The sequence below is a fragment of the Chrysemys picta genome, chromosome 2, assembly GCF_011386835.1.
Source record: "Chrysemys picta bellii isolate R12L10 chromosome 2, ASM1138683v2, whole genome shotgun sequence".
Taxonomy (NCBI): Eukaryota; Metazoa; Chordata; order Testudines; family Emydidae; genus Chrysemys; species Chrysemys picta.
This window is the reverse complement of record NC_088792.1, coordinates 186,583,435-186,600,316: the sequence shown is the minus strand read 5'-3', so window position 1 is coordinate 186,600,316 and position 16,882 is coordinate 186,583,435. Positions and strand designations below refer to the sequence as shown.

The following is a 16,882-nucleotide window of genomic DNA, read 5'->3' as shown; positions in this document are numbered from 1 at the left end:
AGTATTAAATCTTTATTCCTTGAAGAGATTTTAAAGATACACTTATGGGCCATGTTAACCAGGATGCAAATGCTGTCAGCTGCAGAACAACTTACTTTAGCTTGACATTGCTGTGAGGTATTGAGATATGGAACCTTTTTGATTTGGGGGCACTGGTTTACTGCTGACCACATCCGTACTGGTTGAAAGTCATGATCAAAGTTTGATCCAAAGCAAAACCCTGGTTCCAGATAACCCCAGTGCTTGGAAATGTTCAGATCTAGATCCAAACTTTGTGGCTAGCCCAGTCTAATGAATAAGACCAAAACTAAATCTGATTATGTACAAACTTTGGGAAAGCTTGGATCCAGATTTGGGTCTGGATCTGAACAACATGACTTGGGACCATCATTACCATCTGATGACCATTTAATAGCTTATGTGACATGAATGGGTTGTCCCAGTTGATACTAATTGGTATTCTTGGTAGCATTTTTAGTAGAGAAATGAAGGACTGATTCAGCATGGAGAATGATACCTACCCTCTCTCTTCTCCTCCATCCTGATTATGGCAGACACGCAATGGAGAAGAGAGATGGAGGAAGTTTGCAATGGTGCTAATCTTGCTGTATCTGCTCTGGGACAAAAACTGGAGACTTTAGGCTCCAGGGCTGTTAATCTGGCACCCTTCATCAGTATTTAATACAAAAAAATTACTATATAAATGCCAGTTTGTTCTTTCTCTGTCAACCTCTGTGAGCTCCATCAAGTAACTGAGCCTCACCAAACCAAGTCAAATGAACAGATCAGAAATTGAGGCAGAAATCATGGCAGATGTGAGCAGCACTCTGTCATGGTTCTTTGTTTGATGCTGCTTGGTGGCTGCTAAGTGGTACAGTTCAGTAAATAAGAACACTATCTGATGGCAATCCAGGCAGATCACAGCAATGTTAATGGAAGCTGCACCTCAGAGACTCTAATCTGTTTAGTTCAACAGAATAGGTCTGAGAGTCAATAAGTTTAAATCACTTGGAAAATGGCTTTACAGACTCTTAGGATTAAGAAATGGTGAAAGTGACCAGTTAGCTTTGAAATGTGAATGTTTACATTTGCTGAACCAATGTGGTAATTGATGCTATGCTTTTGTTTTCTCCTTTGGTATACAGGGCAATGGCCTCAGGTGACTTAAACCGAGATGGTTATGAGGATCTAGTGGTTGGAGCACCAGGATACAGCAGATTGGGCCGTGTTCAGATAGGACAGGTGTACATAATCTACAGTAATCGGTCAGGTTTGCCTCCAGTAAACATGGATCTAGACAAGGAAGCAGATCAAGTGCTGGAGGGTTGTCAGGTGGGGTATCAAGTCAGATATTTGTCATTTAAAACAATTTGCCTTTATTTTTTATTAAAAGGTCAGTGCTCCTTATCCTTCCCTTGACTGATCAGTGGTGCTGTGAATTTTTTTCTCACAAAGAGTTGTCATGGTTTCTGAAATGTCTCTCCTGTAAACCAGGACGTTATGTGCATTTAAAGAAAAACAATCCCTGTTATTAGGAAAGATCCTTGTGGCTGAATTAAAAATGATCTGTTTACTCTTCTCTCCACCAGGCAAAGTAACACTAAAACAAACTGGGACCCTTAACTGACACTGAGGTGGAGGAATCTATACATGGCTACTGGGCCACTGCATAGTTGGGCCGAAAACTGCCCTTGGCTTCTTTTTGCATACGCGGGGCTATTTATCTTAGTTTTTCTATAGTGCCTCTGATTGTAGTAGCTATAATACTGCTTAGGTATAATAGCTATAATACTGCTACTGCTTAGTAGCTATAATACTGCTTAGGCCATTGGAGGAGCTGGGAACCCCACAACTTACGAATTTGAGTCTTGAGAGCTCAGTACCTATTTCCACTGGGCTTGGGGAGGATGAGGCGCATTGTTTAGGTGCTATACATGTTTAGGAATCTCCCACCTACCTATTGGAGGTGTTCTTTGTGGATTCACATCTCCTCAGGATACAAAACAGAACAGGAAGTCACATAAATTACTCAGTTTCTATTAGCAAAAACAACGAGGAGGCCTTGTGGCACCTTAGAGACTAGCAAATTTATTTGGGCATAAGCTTTCGTGGGCTAGAACCCACTTCATCAGATGCATGGAGTGGAAGTCAATAACAGACTTAAAAGTGGCAATTTTCAACAAAAAACTTCAAAAACAACGTGAAACTGCAGAACTGGAATTAATTTGCAAACTGGACACCATCAAATTAGGCTTGAATAAAGACTGGGAGTGGATGAGTCCTTACAAAACCTAATTTTACCATACTAATTTTCCCCTGCTGTTACTCACACCTTCTTGTCAACTGTTTGAAATGGGCCACCCTCATTACCACTACAAAAGTGATTTTTCCTCCCTTGGTATTCTACCGTTAATTGAATTGTCTCGTTAGACTGATCCCCCACCTGGTAAGGCAACTCCCATCTTTTCATGTACTATATATAAATATACCTGCTACTGTATTTTCCACTCCATGCATCTGATGAAGTGGGTTCTAGCCCACGAAAGCTTATGCCCAAATAAATTTGTTAGTCTCTAAGGTGCCACAAGGACTCCTCGTGGTTTTTGCTGATACAGACTAACATGGCTACCACTCTGAAATCAGTTTCTATTAGGCAGTTTACTAATAATGCAAATGGTTTCTGTGAAATGCTATGCTGTGATGTGACAGAGGGTGGGGAGTGACTTTGGCTTGAGATTGAACAGTAGGACTAGATGATGATATATTGAGTAATAGAAAGATCATGCTTTGTTGTAAGCATCTTACTAAGAAACAGAAAGACACACACACACACACACACCCTTTAAGTACAATAGTGTCTAAAGCAAATATGTTTGAGTCGTGAGGTGTCTTCTGCTTTTTTAACATAAATGTTATTGGTTCACAGACACAATGATAGTAACAGTGGGTAGTCTAAGCATCACCTAAATGATAAACAAAACCTGCAAAGAGGCTATAGCACAACAGTGTCATAATGAGATTAACGAGCTGAGACCAAACATGTTATGTTTTTTTTTCAATTCTCCCTCTCTGTCAAAACAAAACAAACCACTCTCACATGTACTCACTTCAGATATTGGTACTGTACATCTGTACAGGACAATCTGTTTATTCAGCTGCTCTTTTAAGAGTAAATAATACTGACAATCTAAGAACTGTGAGATGGTTTTTTGTCAGTTCTGGATTTCCAGCTGTTTCATAGGATGTTTGTTCTACAAAAAATTCTCGAGGAGGCAGACACCAAGATTTAGTTTTATTGTTTTTAAATGTTACTTAGCTGCATGAGTGTGACATGTGTCTTCTCAGCCTTCAGGCAGGTTCGGTTCTGCCATAGCAGTACTGGACTTCAATGAGGATGGAGTACCAGACTTAGCGGTGGGAGCACCTTCTGTAGGATCACAGAATCTCACTTATACAGTAAGAGCCCTTCATTTAAAACAACATCTGGTTTGTTTGTTTGTTTGTTTATGTTACAAATAACAGCATTAAAGAGCGAACCTCTCACATTACTCAGGGTGAATAAGCTGGCAGCTTGCTGGTGGTTCCCAAACTGGATCTTGTTTTGTAAACGCGGAGGCCTTGTCTATGGGGAGAGCTCGATCTAAGTTACGCAACTTCAGCTACATGAATAACGTAGCTGAAGTCGACGTACTTAGCTCTGCTTACTGTGGGGTCCACACTATGCTATGTTGATGGGAGACAGAAAAATGTGGGCCATATGAATTCTGCACCCCCACATGGCCGCAGAATCCCCCCAGGAGAAATATTCATATGGGGTTCAGCCCCTTTTCCTTATCTGAACTTCCATGCCCTACTTATGTTGGAGTTCCCAGTTTCTATAGGTTAATTAACTGGGTACATCATATTCATGAGCATTTACGTCAATTGGTTGCCATAATATTACTGCTGTCAAACCTTGTGAGTTTCAGTTAAACAGATTATACATATTGCTTAAACATACCTTCTTAAAAAATCAGTAACTTATGTGGTTTCTCACTTCACACATGTCAACTGACTTACTTTTATTTATTGCTGTGTTTCATCTTGTGACTTAAAGTCACTTGCCTGTCAGTTATTTATGTCAAGCAAAACCATAGGCCTTGATTTGTTATGCTAAGCTGTTTTACATTACAGGCCCTAAGCCTGTTGATTCTCTACTTGTGTTACAGCCTCAGTCAATACTTATACTTGACCTATGTAGCCAGCTATATGTATAGGTAATCTTCACCCACCATTCATAGAACTGACATACTGCATCAGATCTTTCCTATATTCTTCCAGTCAGTGTCATCTTGCAGTGGGATAATGGCTGCTATGCTTACATGTACCTTGGTTGCCAGTATTGCTTTATCAAATTGCCTAATACAAACTACAGCCCAAATTCTCAAACTTGACTGCCTCAACTTAGGGATGAAGAGCTATATTTCGGTGCCTAAATAAGTGGTCTGATTTTTCAGAAATGCCCCGAGCAGCCCCCATATAAGTCAGTGGGTGTTCGAGCTGCTCAGCACTTCTGGAAAATCAGGTGGTGCTTATTAGCTGCCTAAATATGGATTTAAGTGCTTACATTAGCCTTCAAGTTCGGAAAATTTGATACTACACATCTCTTGTGGCCTACAGTTTGTACCATTGCCTTAAGTTCCTGAGAACTACACTGCAAGCTGCATGCATGGTTTATTTATATTAATGATATTGCCTATTGTCCTTATCAAGTAACATAATGAAAACTCCCTTATCTGTTGAAACGAGCATGTTGATTCTCCTTCCCCTCCCCTCCCCACCTGAAACTCTAGATGGATGATTTGGTCATCACATTTAATTCTTAGGTTTGGGGTGGAAGACACACTATACTATGTGGGCTCTGATGGTAAGAAAAATGCAGCCTAACTAATGGTCTTCCCAGAATTAGTAGTTTCTCTAACTTGTATTATTAAGTCCATATTTGGCATTGGTGTATACATTCTCAAAGGTTTCCTCCCCCCACTGTTTAGGGTGCTGTGTATGTATATCTGGGCACTACAGGAAGAGGCTTGTCACCTTGGCCAAACATTACCATAATTTGCCAGGTACAGTACATTTAACAGTAAGAAGGATAATCCAAAACTGCAATTGGGGACTGAAGGAGGGGGGCAGATCACGGTACCATTTTATTCAGTATTGTCCTATCCTTTCAGGCTGTTATCTGGGGGATGCATATGAGACAGGCAAACTAATTTTTACAGTTACACAGGGACCCCAAGGTTATCAGTGGCAGTAGAAAGGAAACATGACACAGTTCATATGACATGGAAAGTCAGGTGCAATAACTGCTGTTTAGAGCCTTTTTCATAAGGCTTCTGTTCAGATGAGCTGTCTACATTCTGCAGACCTTCAATTGTCCAGGACCAGAGGTTCAATTTTACTACCACGTGCTTCAGGACAGTATCCCTGAAGTCAAATGGCAGGTGGAGGCAGAGGGGGGGAACAGTCTGTCCACACTGCTATTCTCAAGCCTCCATTTCTGGGGATACTGTAGAGATGTTGGCCCAGATCCTCAAAGGTATTTAAACACCTAACTTCTATTGAAATCAGTGGGAGTTAGGTGCCTAAATACCTTTAAGGATCTGGGGCATTGCTATCCCCTTACTACTCACCGTGAGAAAGGATGTCAAAATCAACCCCTGTAATTGCAAGGGAATATATATTTGTGCATTTGTCAGAGGCCACACATTAAAAACAAATGCCTCATTGTACTTCTGCCTTGTCTCTTTGTCGAATGGTCATGTCTCTTTGAGTGCATGTACTCCAGGAAATGGACTCCCTATTCTCCAATTATTTTTTAAAAAAACCCAAACAACTTGGTTACAAGATGGGAAGGTGATTGATCAGGTATATTCAAAATTAACTCTTTAGAAGAGATCTAAAGTAACATAACAAAGCAAGTTGGCAATTACAATTCTGCTTTCCACTTTAAAGTTTTGATTGAGACATTGTCTCTTGCAGCACACATTCTGTAACCTTGGCTGGTCACTGCTGGCTGCTGATATTGATGGGGATGGAAAGTCTGATCTGGTTGCCGGTTCTCCTTATGCACCTGGCGGTGGGAAGCAGAGAGGATTTGTAGTTGCATTTTATTCTCACTTCAACAGGAGTGACAAAGGTAATATTTACTGAGTAAAATTGACATTTCCATATTTTACGTGGCTATACTTGTGGTTTTAATTTGACACTTTTGTTTTAATTTGAATCCTTTGTTATGTGAAACCTGAGCAATCTATTAATTGTCACAGATTCTTGAAAGGTTTATGTGCACTCTAGAAGTAAAGAAATAAATACGTAAAAATAGGTTTCTGGTATTTATATTGCCTTACCTGGATTTCTACTGTCCCAGCTGAAGAAAATTTAAAATGAATTTATTCCTGTATTTCTGAGTATTTGATGATTGATTAACAAAAGTCAGCCTAGTAATGCAATAATATTGTAAGCGCCTTGTATGTTAAGTAGGTAATTTTGCACCTCAGCCTAATTGTATAAGTATTAATTCCAAGGTTAGTGCACATAATTCCCAACTCAAGGCAAACAGAAGTGTACATCATAAGAATGGGGGTAGGAGAAAACAGTCTCCTAAGAATTTAGGCCCTGGACCTGCAAACACTTGAGCATGTGTATAACTTTACTTAGATGAGTAGTAGTGCTATTAAAGTCAACAGCAAGAGCTGTTTAATGCTTGAAGAAAACTACAGAACTTGGCTGTGAAACAGAAATGAATGGCCGACAGTGTGGAAGGAATGCTTATCAACCAGTGCTGCCAGGTAGTGATGGTAGCCCCTTGCATCAGGAGGGGTCTAACTGGATTTTCTCTCAAATTGGCAAGGGCCTGAGAGTACCACAAGATCATTCGTGCTAAGAGCTCCTTCATGTGGCAAAAGGGGAATGCTGCAAGTGAGCACTGTAACTAAAGGGTATGGGTCAAACTGGATTATTGTGGGACGGGAAGAGATGTGAGCTAGAAAAAGGTTGAAGCCTAGAGCTGGAGAAAGTCAGTGTGAATATGTAGGGGTGCAAAACTTCATCAGCTGAGGTTTGGTTTTTGCATAATTAAATTTAGATCAGAGTCCCATTGTTTTCAAAACCGGTGTTTGTAGATGGGGAAGGCTTTCAGCTAAATTGTACTAAATTTGACCCATATCTATTTCATATAAGGATGGAAGCAACTGGGCAATGATTTTGAATTCACAAAACTTGTCAGCTGAAGTCTGCGAAAAACCAAAACCCAGCAGTGACTTGAATTAAGATCTCATTTATTTGAACTTTGGATTCAGATAAATGGCTTCAGTTTTATCTCCATCCTAGTGAAGACATTTCAGTTCCATTCAAACTGGTTCGATATCTCCTGTATACCTGCCTTTAGAAGTTGAAAGCATCCCATAGGTCGTGTTGGGGTGACTTAGAGCCAAGATTTCACCACAAACACAGCTGCTGAGTACTGCTTTGCCACCAAACACAGTGTATGATGAAATTAGTAATAACTGGTACCATACCCTGGGAAGAGTAACCCAATCAAAACAAACGTGTCTATTGCTAGATTGAAATGTGGTATGTTCCAGAAACTGATAATCAATGTTCTATCCTTGGTGAACATCCCGACTTAACCTTTGCCTGGTTTGATCCTATCTGTCAGAGCTGCTGTCAGTAGAGGATGCCAACTGGATGGTGAAGGGGGAAAAGAACTATGCCTGGTTTGGATATTCACTTGTTAGTCACCAGTTGAAGAACAAAACCTTACTGCTGATTGGAAGCCCTACCTGGAAGAGCTGTATTGGGTGTGTTTCTCTTTTATTTGGGAGTTGTACATGATCATAACACAGTTCCTTTCACAACCTGTATTTTTTTTCTATAGTCTTTAAAATCTACAGTAGAATAAAATTGTTTCAGTAAGTTTACCTGTGGAACTCCACTCTTTGGGGACAATAATAGTCATATTTAGATTAGTAAATTCAAAATTTTTAACTCCTTTTTCAAAGCAGTTGGTCTTTATTATGACTCTTCATCAAAAACAAATTCTTCGGGGTCTTTTTATAATTTTTAAAAGTGCCAGCATAGAGGCAGTCCTAAACAATCCTACAATGGTAATTAACTATACCGAGTAATACCTACAAGCCTCATGACCGGGGCCCCATTGTGCTAAGTGATGTACAAATATAAAGGTGGACAAAGTCTCTTTTCTGAAAGATCTTACAATAGAACTTCAGAGTTATGAACACCAGAGTTATGAACGGACTAATCAACCACACACCTCATTTGGAACTGGAAGTCATAGTCAGGCAGCAGCAGAGACAGCAAATACAGTACAGTGCTGTGTTAAACATAAACTACTAAAAAAAAAAAAAGGGAAAGCAGCATTTTACTTCTGCATAGTAAAGTTTCAAAGCTGAATTAAGTCAATGTTCAGTTGAAAACTTTTGAAAGAACCACCACAGTGTTTTGTTCAGAGTTGACAACTGTGACGGGCTGGATCACAGAAACTCCCTTGGGGCTGCCAACTGATGTGCCAAGACTACTTCTGCCCCTGCTTTCCCTGCCAGCTTGGGACTCCAGCACCCTGTCTTGTTGAGCCAGCCACACCAGTCTGCTCCAACACAGACCCAGGGTCTGAACCACATGCCCCAAAGCTGCAGACTTAACTAAAAGCAGGTTAAGAAGTGTTCCTGTCTTTGACACTCAGATGCCCAATGCCCAATGGGGCCCAAACCCCCAAATAAATCTGTTTTACCCTGTATAAAGCTTATACAGGGTAAACTCATAAATTGTTCGCCCTCTATAACACTGATAGAGAGATATGCACAGCTGTTTGCCCCCCCCCCAGTATTAATACATACTCTGGGTTAATTAATAAGTAAAAAGTTATTTTATTAAATACAGAAAGTAGGATTTAAGTGGTTCCAAGTAATAGCGGACAGAACGAAGTGAATTACTAAGCAAAATAAAATAAAACACGCATGTCTAAGCCTAGTACAGTAATAAAACTGAATACAGATAAAATCTCATCCTCAGAGATGTTTCAATAAGTTTCTTTCACAAACTGGACACCTTCCTAGTCTGGGCACAATCCTTTCCCTTGGTACAGCTCAGGTGGTAGCTAGGGGATTTCTCATGATGGCCGCCCCCTTTGTTCTGTTCCACCCACTTATATATCTTTTGCATAAGGCGGGAATCCTTTGTCCCTCTCTGGGTTCCCACCCCTCCTTCTCACTGAAAAAGCACCAGGTTAAAGATGGATTCCAGTTCAGGTGACACGATCACATGTCACTGTAAGACTTCATTACCCACTTGCCAGCACACATGTATCCAGGAAGACTGACAAGTAAAACAGAGACATCTACAGTCAATTGTCCTGGTTAATGGGACCCATCAAGATTCCAAACCACCATTAATGGCCCACTCATAAATATATGAGTTATATTTCATATTTCTAGTTTCAGATACAGATACATTCATACAAATAGGATGACCACACTCAGTAGATTATAAGCTTTGTAATGATACCTTACACGAGACCTTTTGCATAAAGCATATTTTAGTTACATTATATTCACACTCATCAGCATATTTTCATAAAATCATATAGAGTGCAACGTCACAAGAACAACCTCCATTCCTGAGGTCATAACTTTGAGGTTCTACTGTAATTCTAATTAGAAACAAGAATGAGAATAATTACCAGAACAGCATTTTGCACACAATGAAAGAAAACAATATTCTGCATACACGCAATGCTGTATGTATCTACAAAATACATTTCAAGTTATTACTTTGACTGAAAATAATATTGTGTGTTCCAGTCTAGGTTGCTACAGCTCATTGGATACCAAACAGAGTGTTGGAAAGGTGTATGGATATAACCCACCAAGCACACTAAGCTGGTTTTCCGTAACTGGAGACATGGTAGGACGTTTTCTTTAGTATGCTGGGAATTTACAGGTATGAACTATGTGAAGCAAAATGGTATTCTGTGCAACTGATGTGTTTAACAATCAACAGGACAGGGGCAAACTGGGTTCGTCATTGGCCAGTGGCTTCATGTCTGTGGCTGGAATTCCAAGAGAAGTGTTGGTGGTGGGTGCACCTACCTCTGGTATGTTGTTCTGGAAACTGAAACCCTTTAGCGAGGCATTATCTATGTCTCAAGTGATTGGTAAACTAAGCTAATTACAGCAAGCTAGAAAATGGACTTAATAGTCACATTGAATTTATGAGTGCTATATATGATGCTCTCCCTATGGGTATCCTAAAGTGCCTGGTATACTTTGCACAGTCCCATCTGCTAGAGCCTCAGATTAGTTTAGGGCAAGATTTTTGTATGGAACAGACTTTTGTTAAGTGCGTTCTCAACACATTATTTATGTAACTGATTCATTATTAGGCCATAAATTCCTTGGCACCAATGACAGCATAATTAAATGGTCAAGAGTCACTATATAACTTAGGAGCACACACTTGATACGTGTTCTTGAACACCGATTTTTTTCAATGTAGAACTAACATTGTAACTGGAGTAGAAATAATGAAGTATTTGATAGTTTTTTGTCCAGTCAGTATGTTTTCATTTTGTTCATATATTTGATAATGCCAGTATTACCTACTGTTAGTACACTGCATGTACTAAGCCTATTCCTGTGAGTGTACACATCTGAGGGTCTAATTCTGTCACCCTGGCTTCTTTCAGACAGCACGTCTAGGATTGCATTTATATCCTCAGTACTGCACCAAGCTGGAACTGTTCTGATGTATGACTTGACAGATGGTGCCAAACCGTCTTTGCTCAGCACTTTCAGTGGGGACAGGAGGTTCTCTCGCTTTGGAGGAGATGTACACTTAAATGACCTGGACAATGACGGACTAGGTAAAACAAAGGGGATTTAGATGGTGTGGGTGAAGAGATTTTTACTTTGAGCAAGAGTAGACTTGCCTCCTACATTGTCATAGAAACTCAAAACACATCCCACTTTATAGATGGATTTAAACATCCCAAGATGCTTTACAGCAGAAAATCAAACAATTCAGTCGTAAGTCAGAAAACTTCTTAACTTTATCTTTACACTATGGACAGTTAGTCATTAATGTTCATAGGAATTACTGTATACAGACCAGGGTAAATGCCAGCTCTTGTCTTTTGGTCTAGTACTATTTCATCTTGACATCATATATCCTCTTTCTGATTATTTACAGATGAAATTATTGTGACATCTCCTCTGAGAACTGACGACATCACATCTGTACTGTTTGGAGGGGAGGCTGGACGTGTGTACATCTACAATGGAAACCAGACCACCTCCGGTCATGTGACAGACAACTGCAAATCATGGACTTCTCCTTGTCCTGAGGACTGGGTAAGAAAACTTACCAGTAAAACCAGGAGACAACATAATGACAACTAATTAATTACATCCACTGAAAAGAAAATAATAGACTGGTGTCCGGAGTCAAGTTTCAGTAAAAACTCCATCTTGTTGCCTTCATCACACAGCAACTTGCTCAGGTTCTTAAATCGAGGTAATTTGGCCCCTTTTTTGGGTTCATGAGCAACCTTGCACAAAGTTCTGCAATGTGGGAGTAAGGCAGTTTTAATGCATGAGGCCTTTAGTCTGCAAGTGAAATACACTCTAAGAAGGTGGTTCTACTAACAGCTTCTCCCCTTCTTTCTTTTGTTTCAGGCACAATATGTACTAATTTCTCCTGAAGTGAGTAACTGAAAATCAATGGCTGAGAGCAAAAAAACCAAAAAAAAAAAAAAAAAAAACCAACAACAAAAAAACAATTTAAAACATTCTTTAACATTCTCAGAGCATAATGAGCAATCTCATTTTACAGGAAAGATCAAAGTTTGGAAGCTCCATCATCACTGTGAAATCTCAAGGAAAGGTGAGAGAAACAAACATCACTCTTGTCTGCCAGCTTATTTCTTGCCAACACTTGTCTGTGTCGTTTGCATATATTACTTAGAATGGCACCATTCCTCTGCAGATCCCAAAGTGCTTTACAGAAGCTAATCAAGCTTCCCCATTAAGTCACCCTCTGGGCCAATATTAACCCCCTTTTTAGAATGGGTAAAATGAGGCAAAGAGGCCACAGCTGTCTGAATTTCGGCACCTGAAAAGGAATCCACTTAAAAAAACCCCAAACTTGCTCTTAGCAACTTGCCCAAGTCAGCTTGGAAAACGTGTCTGCAAGTCGGCTGCAGACGTGACTCAATCATGTGTTTTAACCACTAGACTACACTCCAACAGCCCGTTATAAGCAATGTTGATGCTCATGACATACTGTAAAATTGGCTACTGGGCAAATGACTATGGTCAGTATATATGTAGTCTTCTATTTTAGTGCTTGTTTCCAGTAGCACTACCCAAAGGCAAGGCCCAGTCCTTGCCCTGATAATCTTGGAGGGCTTCATATGCCCCACTCCTCTCTGGATGAAGATATGAGCCTTTGGAGGGAGACAAAGTCTCTGCCTGCATCCAGAGGTGCTGGAACAATTTGTATAGTGGGGGTGGCTGAGAGCCACTGAACCAAACTGTAAACCCTGTATATGATGGAAACCACTTCAAGCCAGGGGGTGCTGCAGCACCCGTGTACCCCTAGTTACAGTACTATGCCTGCAGCTGTGTGACACAAATGTTTGTTTTTTCATTTGCCGTTACTCTGTACTTTGCGGTTGGTCCAGTGGCTGCTCATATAAATGGACTCCAGAACTTTGGGGTCCTGCCCATTTTCCTCATTATCAGTAATCATTTGAGGAGATGATTGCTCATCTCTGCAGTGATCCCTGCCCAAATGTTGGTTGACCTCACCCACCAAACAGCCTTTAGGAAAAAGCAGCTGGAATCTTAACTGCTTCCAGCCTAAGAGAAAGGGCCATTTTTCATATGACAAACACCTTATGAAACAAGCACCATTCCTGGCTTTCATTAGAGAAGGCTGGTCTACAAGCAAACGTTTCCCTTTTCTTTTTCAGGCCTTGTCTACACTAGAAAGGGTTTGCTGCCAGAGGCATACTGGCTAACCCTTGTATCAGAGATGCAGCCTATAGCAAGAGTGCTTTTGCCAGTATAGCTTATATTAGTTCCCTGAATAAATATGCTATACCAGCAAAAGGACTTTGTTGGTACAACTATGTCTGTGCTAGGGCTTTTGCAGGGCATAGCTATATTGGTTGTGGGGAGGGAGTCTCCTCCCCCTGCCGCTCCTGACATAGCTATGCTGGCAAAGTGTCTCCTCAGTGATGCAGTTGAATTTTGTTAACCTCTGTTTTGTATCTTTGCAGAGAGAAGTTGTAGTAGCTGCTGAGAGAAGTTCGGTGAAAGCTAGACTTAGTGGAAGGCTTTTTATGTATACCCTTTAAATGTTTAAATGTTCTTTTCTTGAGTTTGGGTACATGCCTGTTTTCAGTGGTGGATCCCCCAGGATCTATGGTGTTCTCCTTCACGCCTCCCCATGCCATGCTAACAAACTAGATGCTCAAACAGGATGTAGCTAAAAAGAGGACGGAAGCAGCAGAGAGGGAATTGGGGTTGATTGGAAAAATAAACAGACGGGGAATACTAACTGTCATGGTCCATCCATACAGCTTTAGAGTTGAAAACCAATTAAAAACCTCTATCCATATAAGTCAGAAGGCTAGATAACCCAGCCACAGACAAAGTAGCATGAAGGGAGCCAAACCATCATTAACCTAGCATCACTTCAACTTATGAGGGAGGCTGGTTCCAGCAGACATATTTGGCTGTGTAAGGAAAAGTGCAGCACTCCTAGTTGATACAATCACTTAAATATGTGCAATATGATGGGGCCTAATTTAGTTAAAACTAATCAGGAAAGAGATCTTGGAGTCATCGTGGATAGTTCTCTGAAGACGTCCACGCAGTATGCAGCGGCAGTCAAAAAAGCAAACAGGATGTTAGGAATCATTAAAAAAGGGATAGAGAATAAGATGGAAAATATCTTATTGCCCTTATATAAATCCATTGTATGCCCACATCTTGAATACTGCGTACAGGTGTGGTCTCCTCATCTCAAAAAAGATATACTGGCATTAGAAGAGGTTCAGAGAAGGGCAACTAAAATGATTAAGGGTTTGGAACAGGTCCCATATGAGGAGAGATTAAAGAGACTAGGACTTTTCAGCTTGGAAGAGGAGACTAAAGGGGGATATGATAGAGGTATATAAAATCATGTGTGGTTTGGAGAAAGTGAATAAGGAAAAGTTATTTACTTGTTCCCATAATATAAGAACCAGGGGCCACTAAATGAAATTAATAGGCAGCAGTTTTAAAACAAATAAAAGGACGTTCTTCTTCACAGAGCACACAGTCAACCTGTGGAACTCCTTGCCTGAGGAGGTTGTGAAGGCTAGGACTATAACAGGGTTTAAAAGAGAACTAGATACATTCATGGAGGTTAAGTCCATTAATGGCTATTAGCCAGGATGGGTAAGGAATGGTATCTCTAGCCTCTGTTTGTCAGAGGGTGGAGATGGATTTCAGGAGAGAGATCACTTGATCATTACCTGTTATGTTCACGCCCTCTGGGGCACCTGGCATTGGTCATTGTCGGCAGACAGGATACTGGGCTGGATGGACCTTTGGTCTGACCCAATATGGCCATTCTTACGTTCTTATGTGTACAAACACCTTTAACTCTGCCGTTGTATGCCTGCCCAAACTCCTGTACATCAGCACTCCCCGTATACCCTCTACCTTACATTATGGACATTTCTAATACAACCAACAAGCTCTCCAATCAGCACCCACTGCTCTCCAGCTCACCCACTTATCATCCAGCCACACTAGAAGCTTGGGTCAGATGTGGTGGTCCAGGCACGCTGCAGACAGAGCAGGTACAAAGGGGGTGCATAGGTAACTAAGCTCATCTTTGCACCACATTTTGCTCCTTGCCTTCCAGCAGCCTTATACTGGCTGCTTAATGCCCCAAAGGACTAAACCACATCCAAGGACCAACATAGCAGCACCCTGGCTACAAGCTCTGTGCCAGCAGCAGGGATAAGGACTTGGCATAGGACTCTGAACATCACACGTGCAACCCTCTTGTGTTAGGGTAATGCTCTCTGGTCTGGATAGATTGGCACTGCAGTGATTGTCTGCCAACAGCATTGCACTAAGTGGCTCTGCTGGACCAGATCATCTGCTGTCTTGCTGCTTTATCCTCCATGGAAAGACAGTTCCTCAGCTTTGCTCCTTATCCCACAACCTTGCATTTTATTTTCCAACTGCAGTCCAGAAATCACCAATCCTGAAGCCAAAATATAATCTACTCCATCCACCCTCCCCTTCTGCTAGGAACCAGAAATCCCATTGTACTTCCTGTATTCAACCGCCTGAGACACGCGAGAGACTCCAACTCTGGGCAACAATCCACACATTCATTTTTGTCCCATCCACTCTACACAGCTCAGATAGGAGTACCCCATTCACAAAGCCAGGACAGTATGTTGTTTATCTGAAAGAAAGTATGCTACCTGCCTAGAATGTTACATTGATACTTGGTGTTGACTTCACTACAGCTGAAGTTGTGCTAGAAAGGTATGCCTGATAGATTGATGGTGGGCAGTTGCAAAGGGTTAGCAGCACCTGGGTGGTAGAGCACAGGCCTAGGGCATCCTTAAGGATAGCACTTGCCTGTTGAGAGTCTCAGGGCAGGTATGTGTTAAGGAAGCAGGATATCTGCTTCAAGGGGAAGAGAAGGGCAAGGAGCTCAAGGTTGGACTCTACTGGTGACTGTTCCTTATGTTTTTATGTAGAACTCAATGACTCTGGTAAGTTAAAATCCTGCTCTTATTGTTAATTATATTATGTGTTCTACTCATGAGTATTGTGGTTTTGAAGGGGTTGGTTAATGCTGAGCATGTATCCATATACAATTAAACAACATACTTAAGCAACAGCATATGATCTCGTTGTTTGTGGGTTGGGTCCACAACCATTGGGGGGTGTATATGTGGGGGAGGGGTCAGAAGTTATGACACTATGATTAACTTTTTGTGTGTGTTACAAGCAAGTAGCAAAGTACTGGAGAATTTTAAACAGTAATCATCCTCTTATGTATATTTTCCAAAGTCAAAAAATCTTTCCTACTTTCTCAATGTTTTCAGGAAGCAGTTTTAAAGACTCTTCCAGTTCTTGATAATTCTAGCATTAAAACAGAAGATTAAAAGCTGAATTTTACATTTATGCCTTTTTTTTTTTTTTACTACATCATCATTTGCCATGGCATCCATACTGGGCATAATTGTTTTAACCTGCCTAAATAAAGCAATAAACATCAGAGCTAGCAAGAACCTGATAGCTGGACAGCATAAATGAAGAGATGGGGAGGGAGGGAGAGGAGGAGAAAGTACTTAAACAAGGGCTCTGTGGAGATAAATAAGAAGAGAGCATGTTGTGCTGAACATTTCAACCTGTAACTGTTTGGAATTTGTTTTGATAAAATAGGAAAAGAAAAGGACACCCCCACTTTAAAATGCTCTCTGGATAAGTGATGGAAATCAAGGAGTAGCTGGAGAATTAGAAGGCATCAGGGTAGATGAGCTGAATGCAGTGCACTTTCCCTCCCCTAGGCCATTATTTTCGCTTTTTCCTTCTTGACTCTTGCTCTTAACACCTTCCCTGTTAGGATGCCGAACCATCCTGCACTTGCCATTCAGGTGTAGGAGAGCCCAAATGATTGTAGGAGGCAGACTGACAAGCTGGGAATTGCCTTATTTAGGTTCTTCCCCCTCAGCCCTAGAAAACACTAGGCTTTTTTTGGTCAATTGTGTTGTAAAGAAAATGAGTGAAGTCTATGCAAGCTG

At 40.9% G+C, this 16,882-nt stretch overlaps 1 protein-coding gene across 2 annotated transcripts in view; it reads left to right on the top strand.

Moving 5' to 3' along the window:
* The window catches only part of GPLD1 (glycosylphosphatidylinositol specific phospholipase D1), a 37,435-nt gene extending 21,460 nt beyond the window's left edge, over positions 1 to 15,975 (top strand). Inside the window, exons 14-25 of one of the 2 annotated variants that reach the window (XM_005281397.4) lie at positions 1,146 to 1,332; positions 3,346 to 3,456; positions 5,031 to 5,105; positions 6,022 to 6,178; positions 7,700 to 7,841; positions 9,861 to 9,963; positions 10,060 to 10,153; positions 10,745 to 10,921; positions 11,248 to 11,408; positions 11,733 to 11,759; positions 11,890 to 11,940; positions 13,340 to 15,975. In XM_005281397.4, coding sequence (XP_005281454.3) covers positions 1,146 to 1,332; positions 3,346 to 3,456; positions 5,031 to 5,105; positions 6,022 to 6,178; positions 7,700 to 7,841; positions 9,861 to 9,963; positions 10,060 to 10,153; positions 10,745 to 10,921; positions 11,248 to 11,408; positions 11,733 to 11,759; positions 11,890 to 11,940; positions 13,340 to 13,417 — 1,363 coding nt within the window. In that variant the 3' untranslated portion in view covers positions 13,418 to 15,975. The other variant, XM_065581979.1, reaches the window with a different exon arrangement.
* Positions 15,976 to 16,882: the final 907 nt, after the last annotated feature.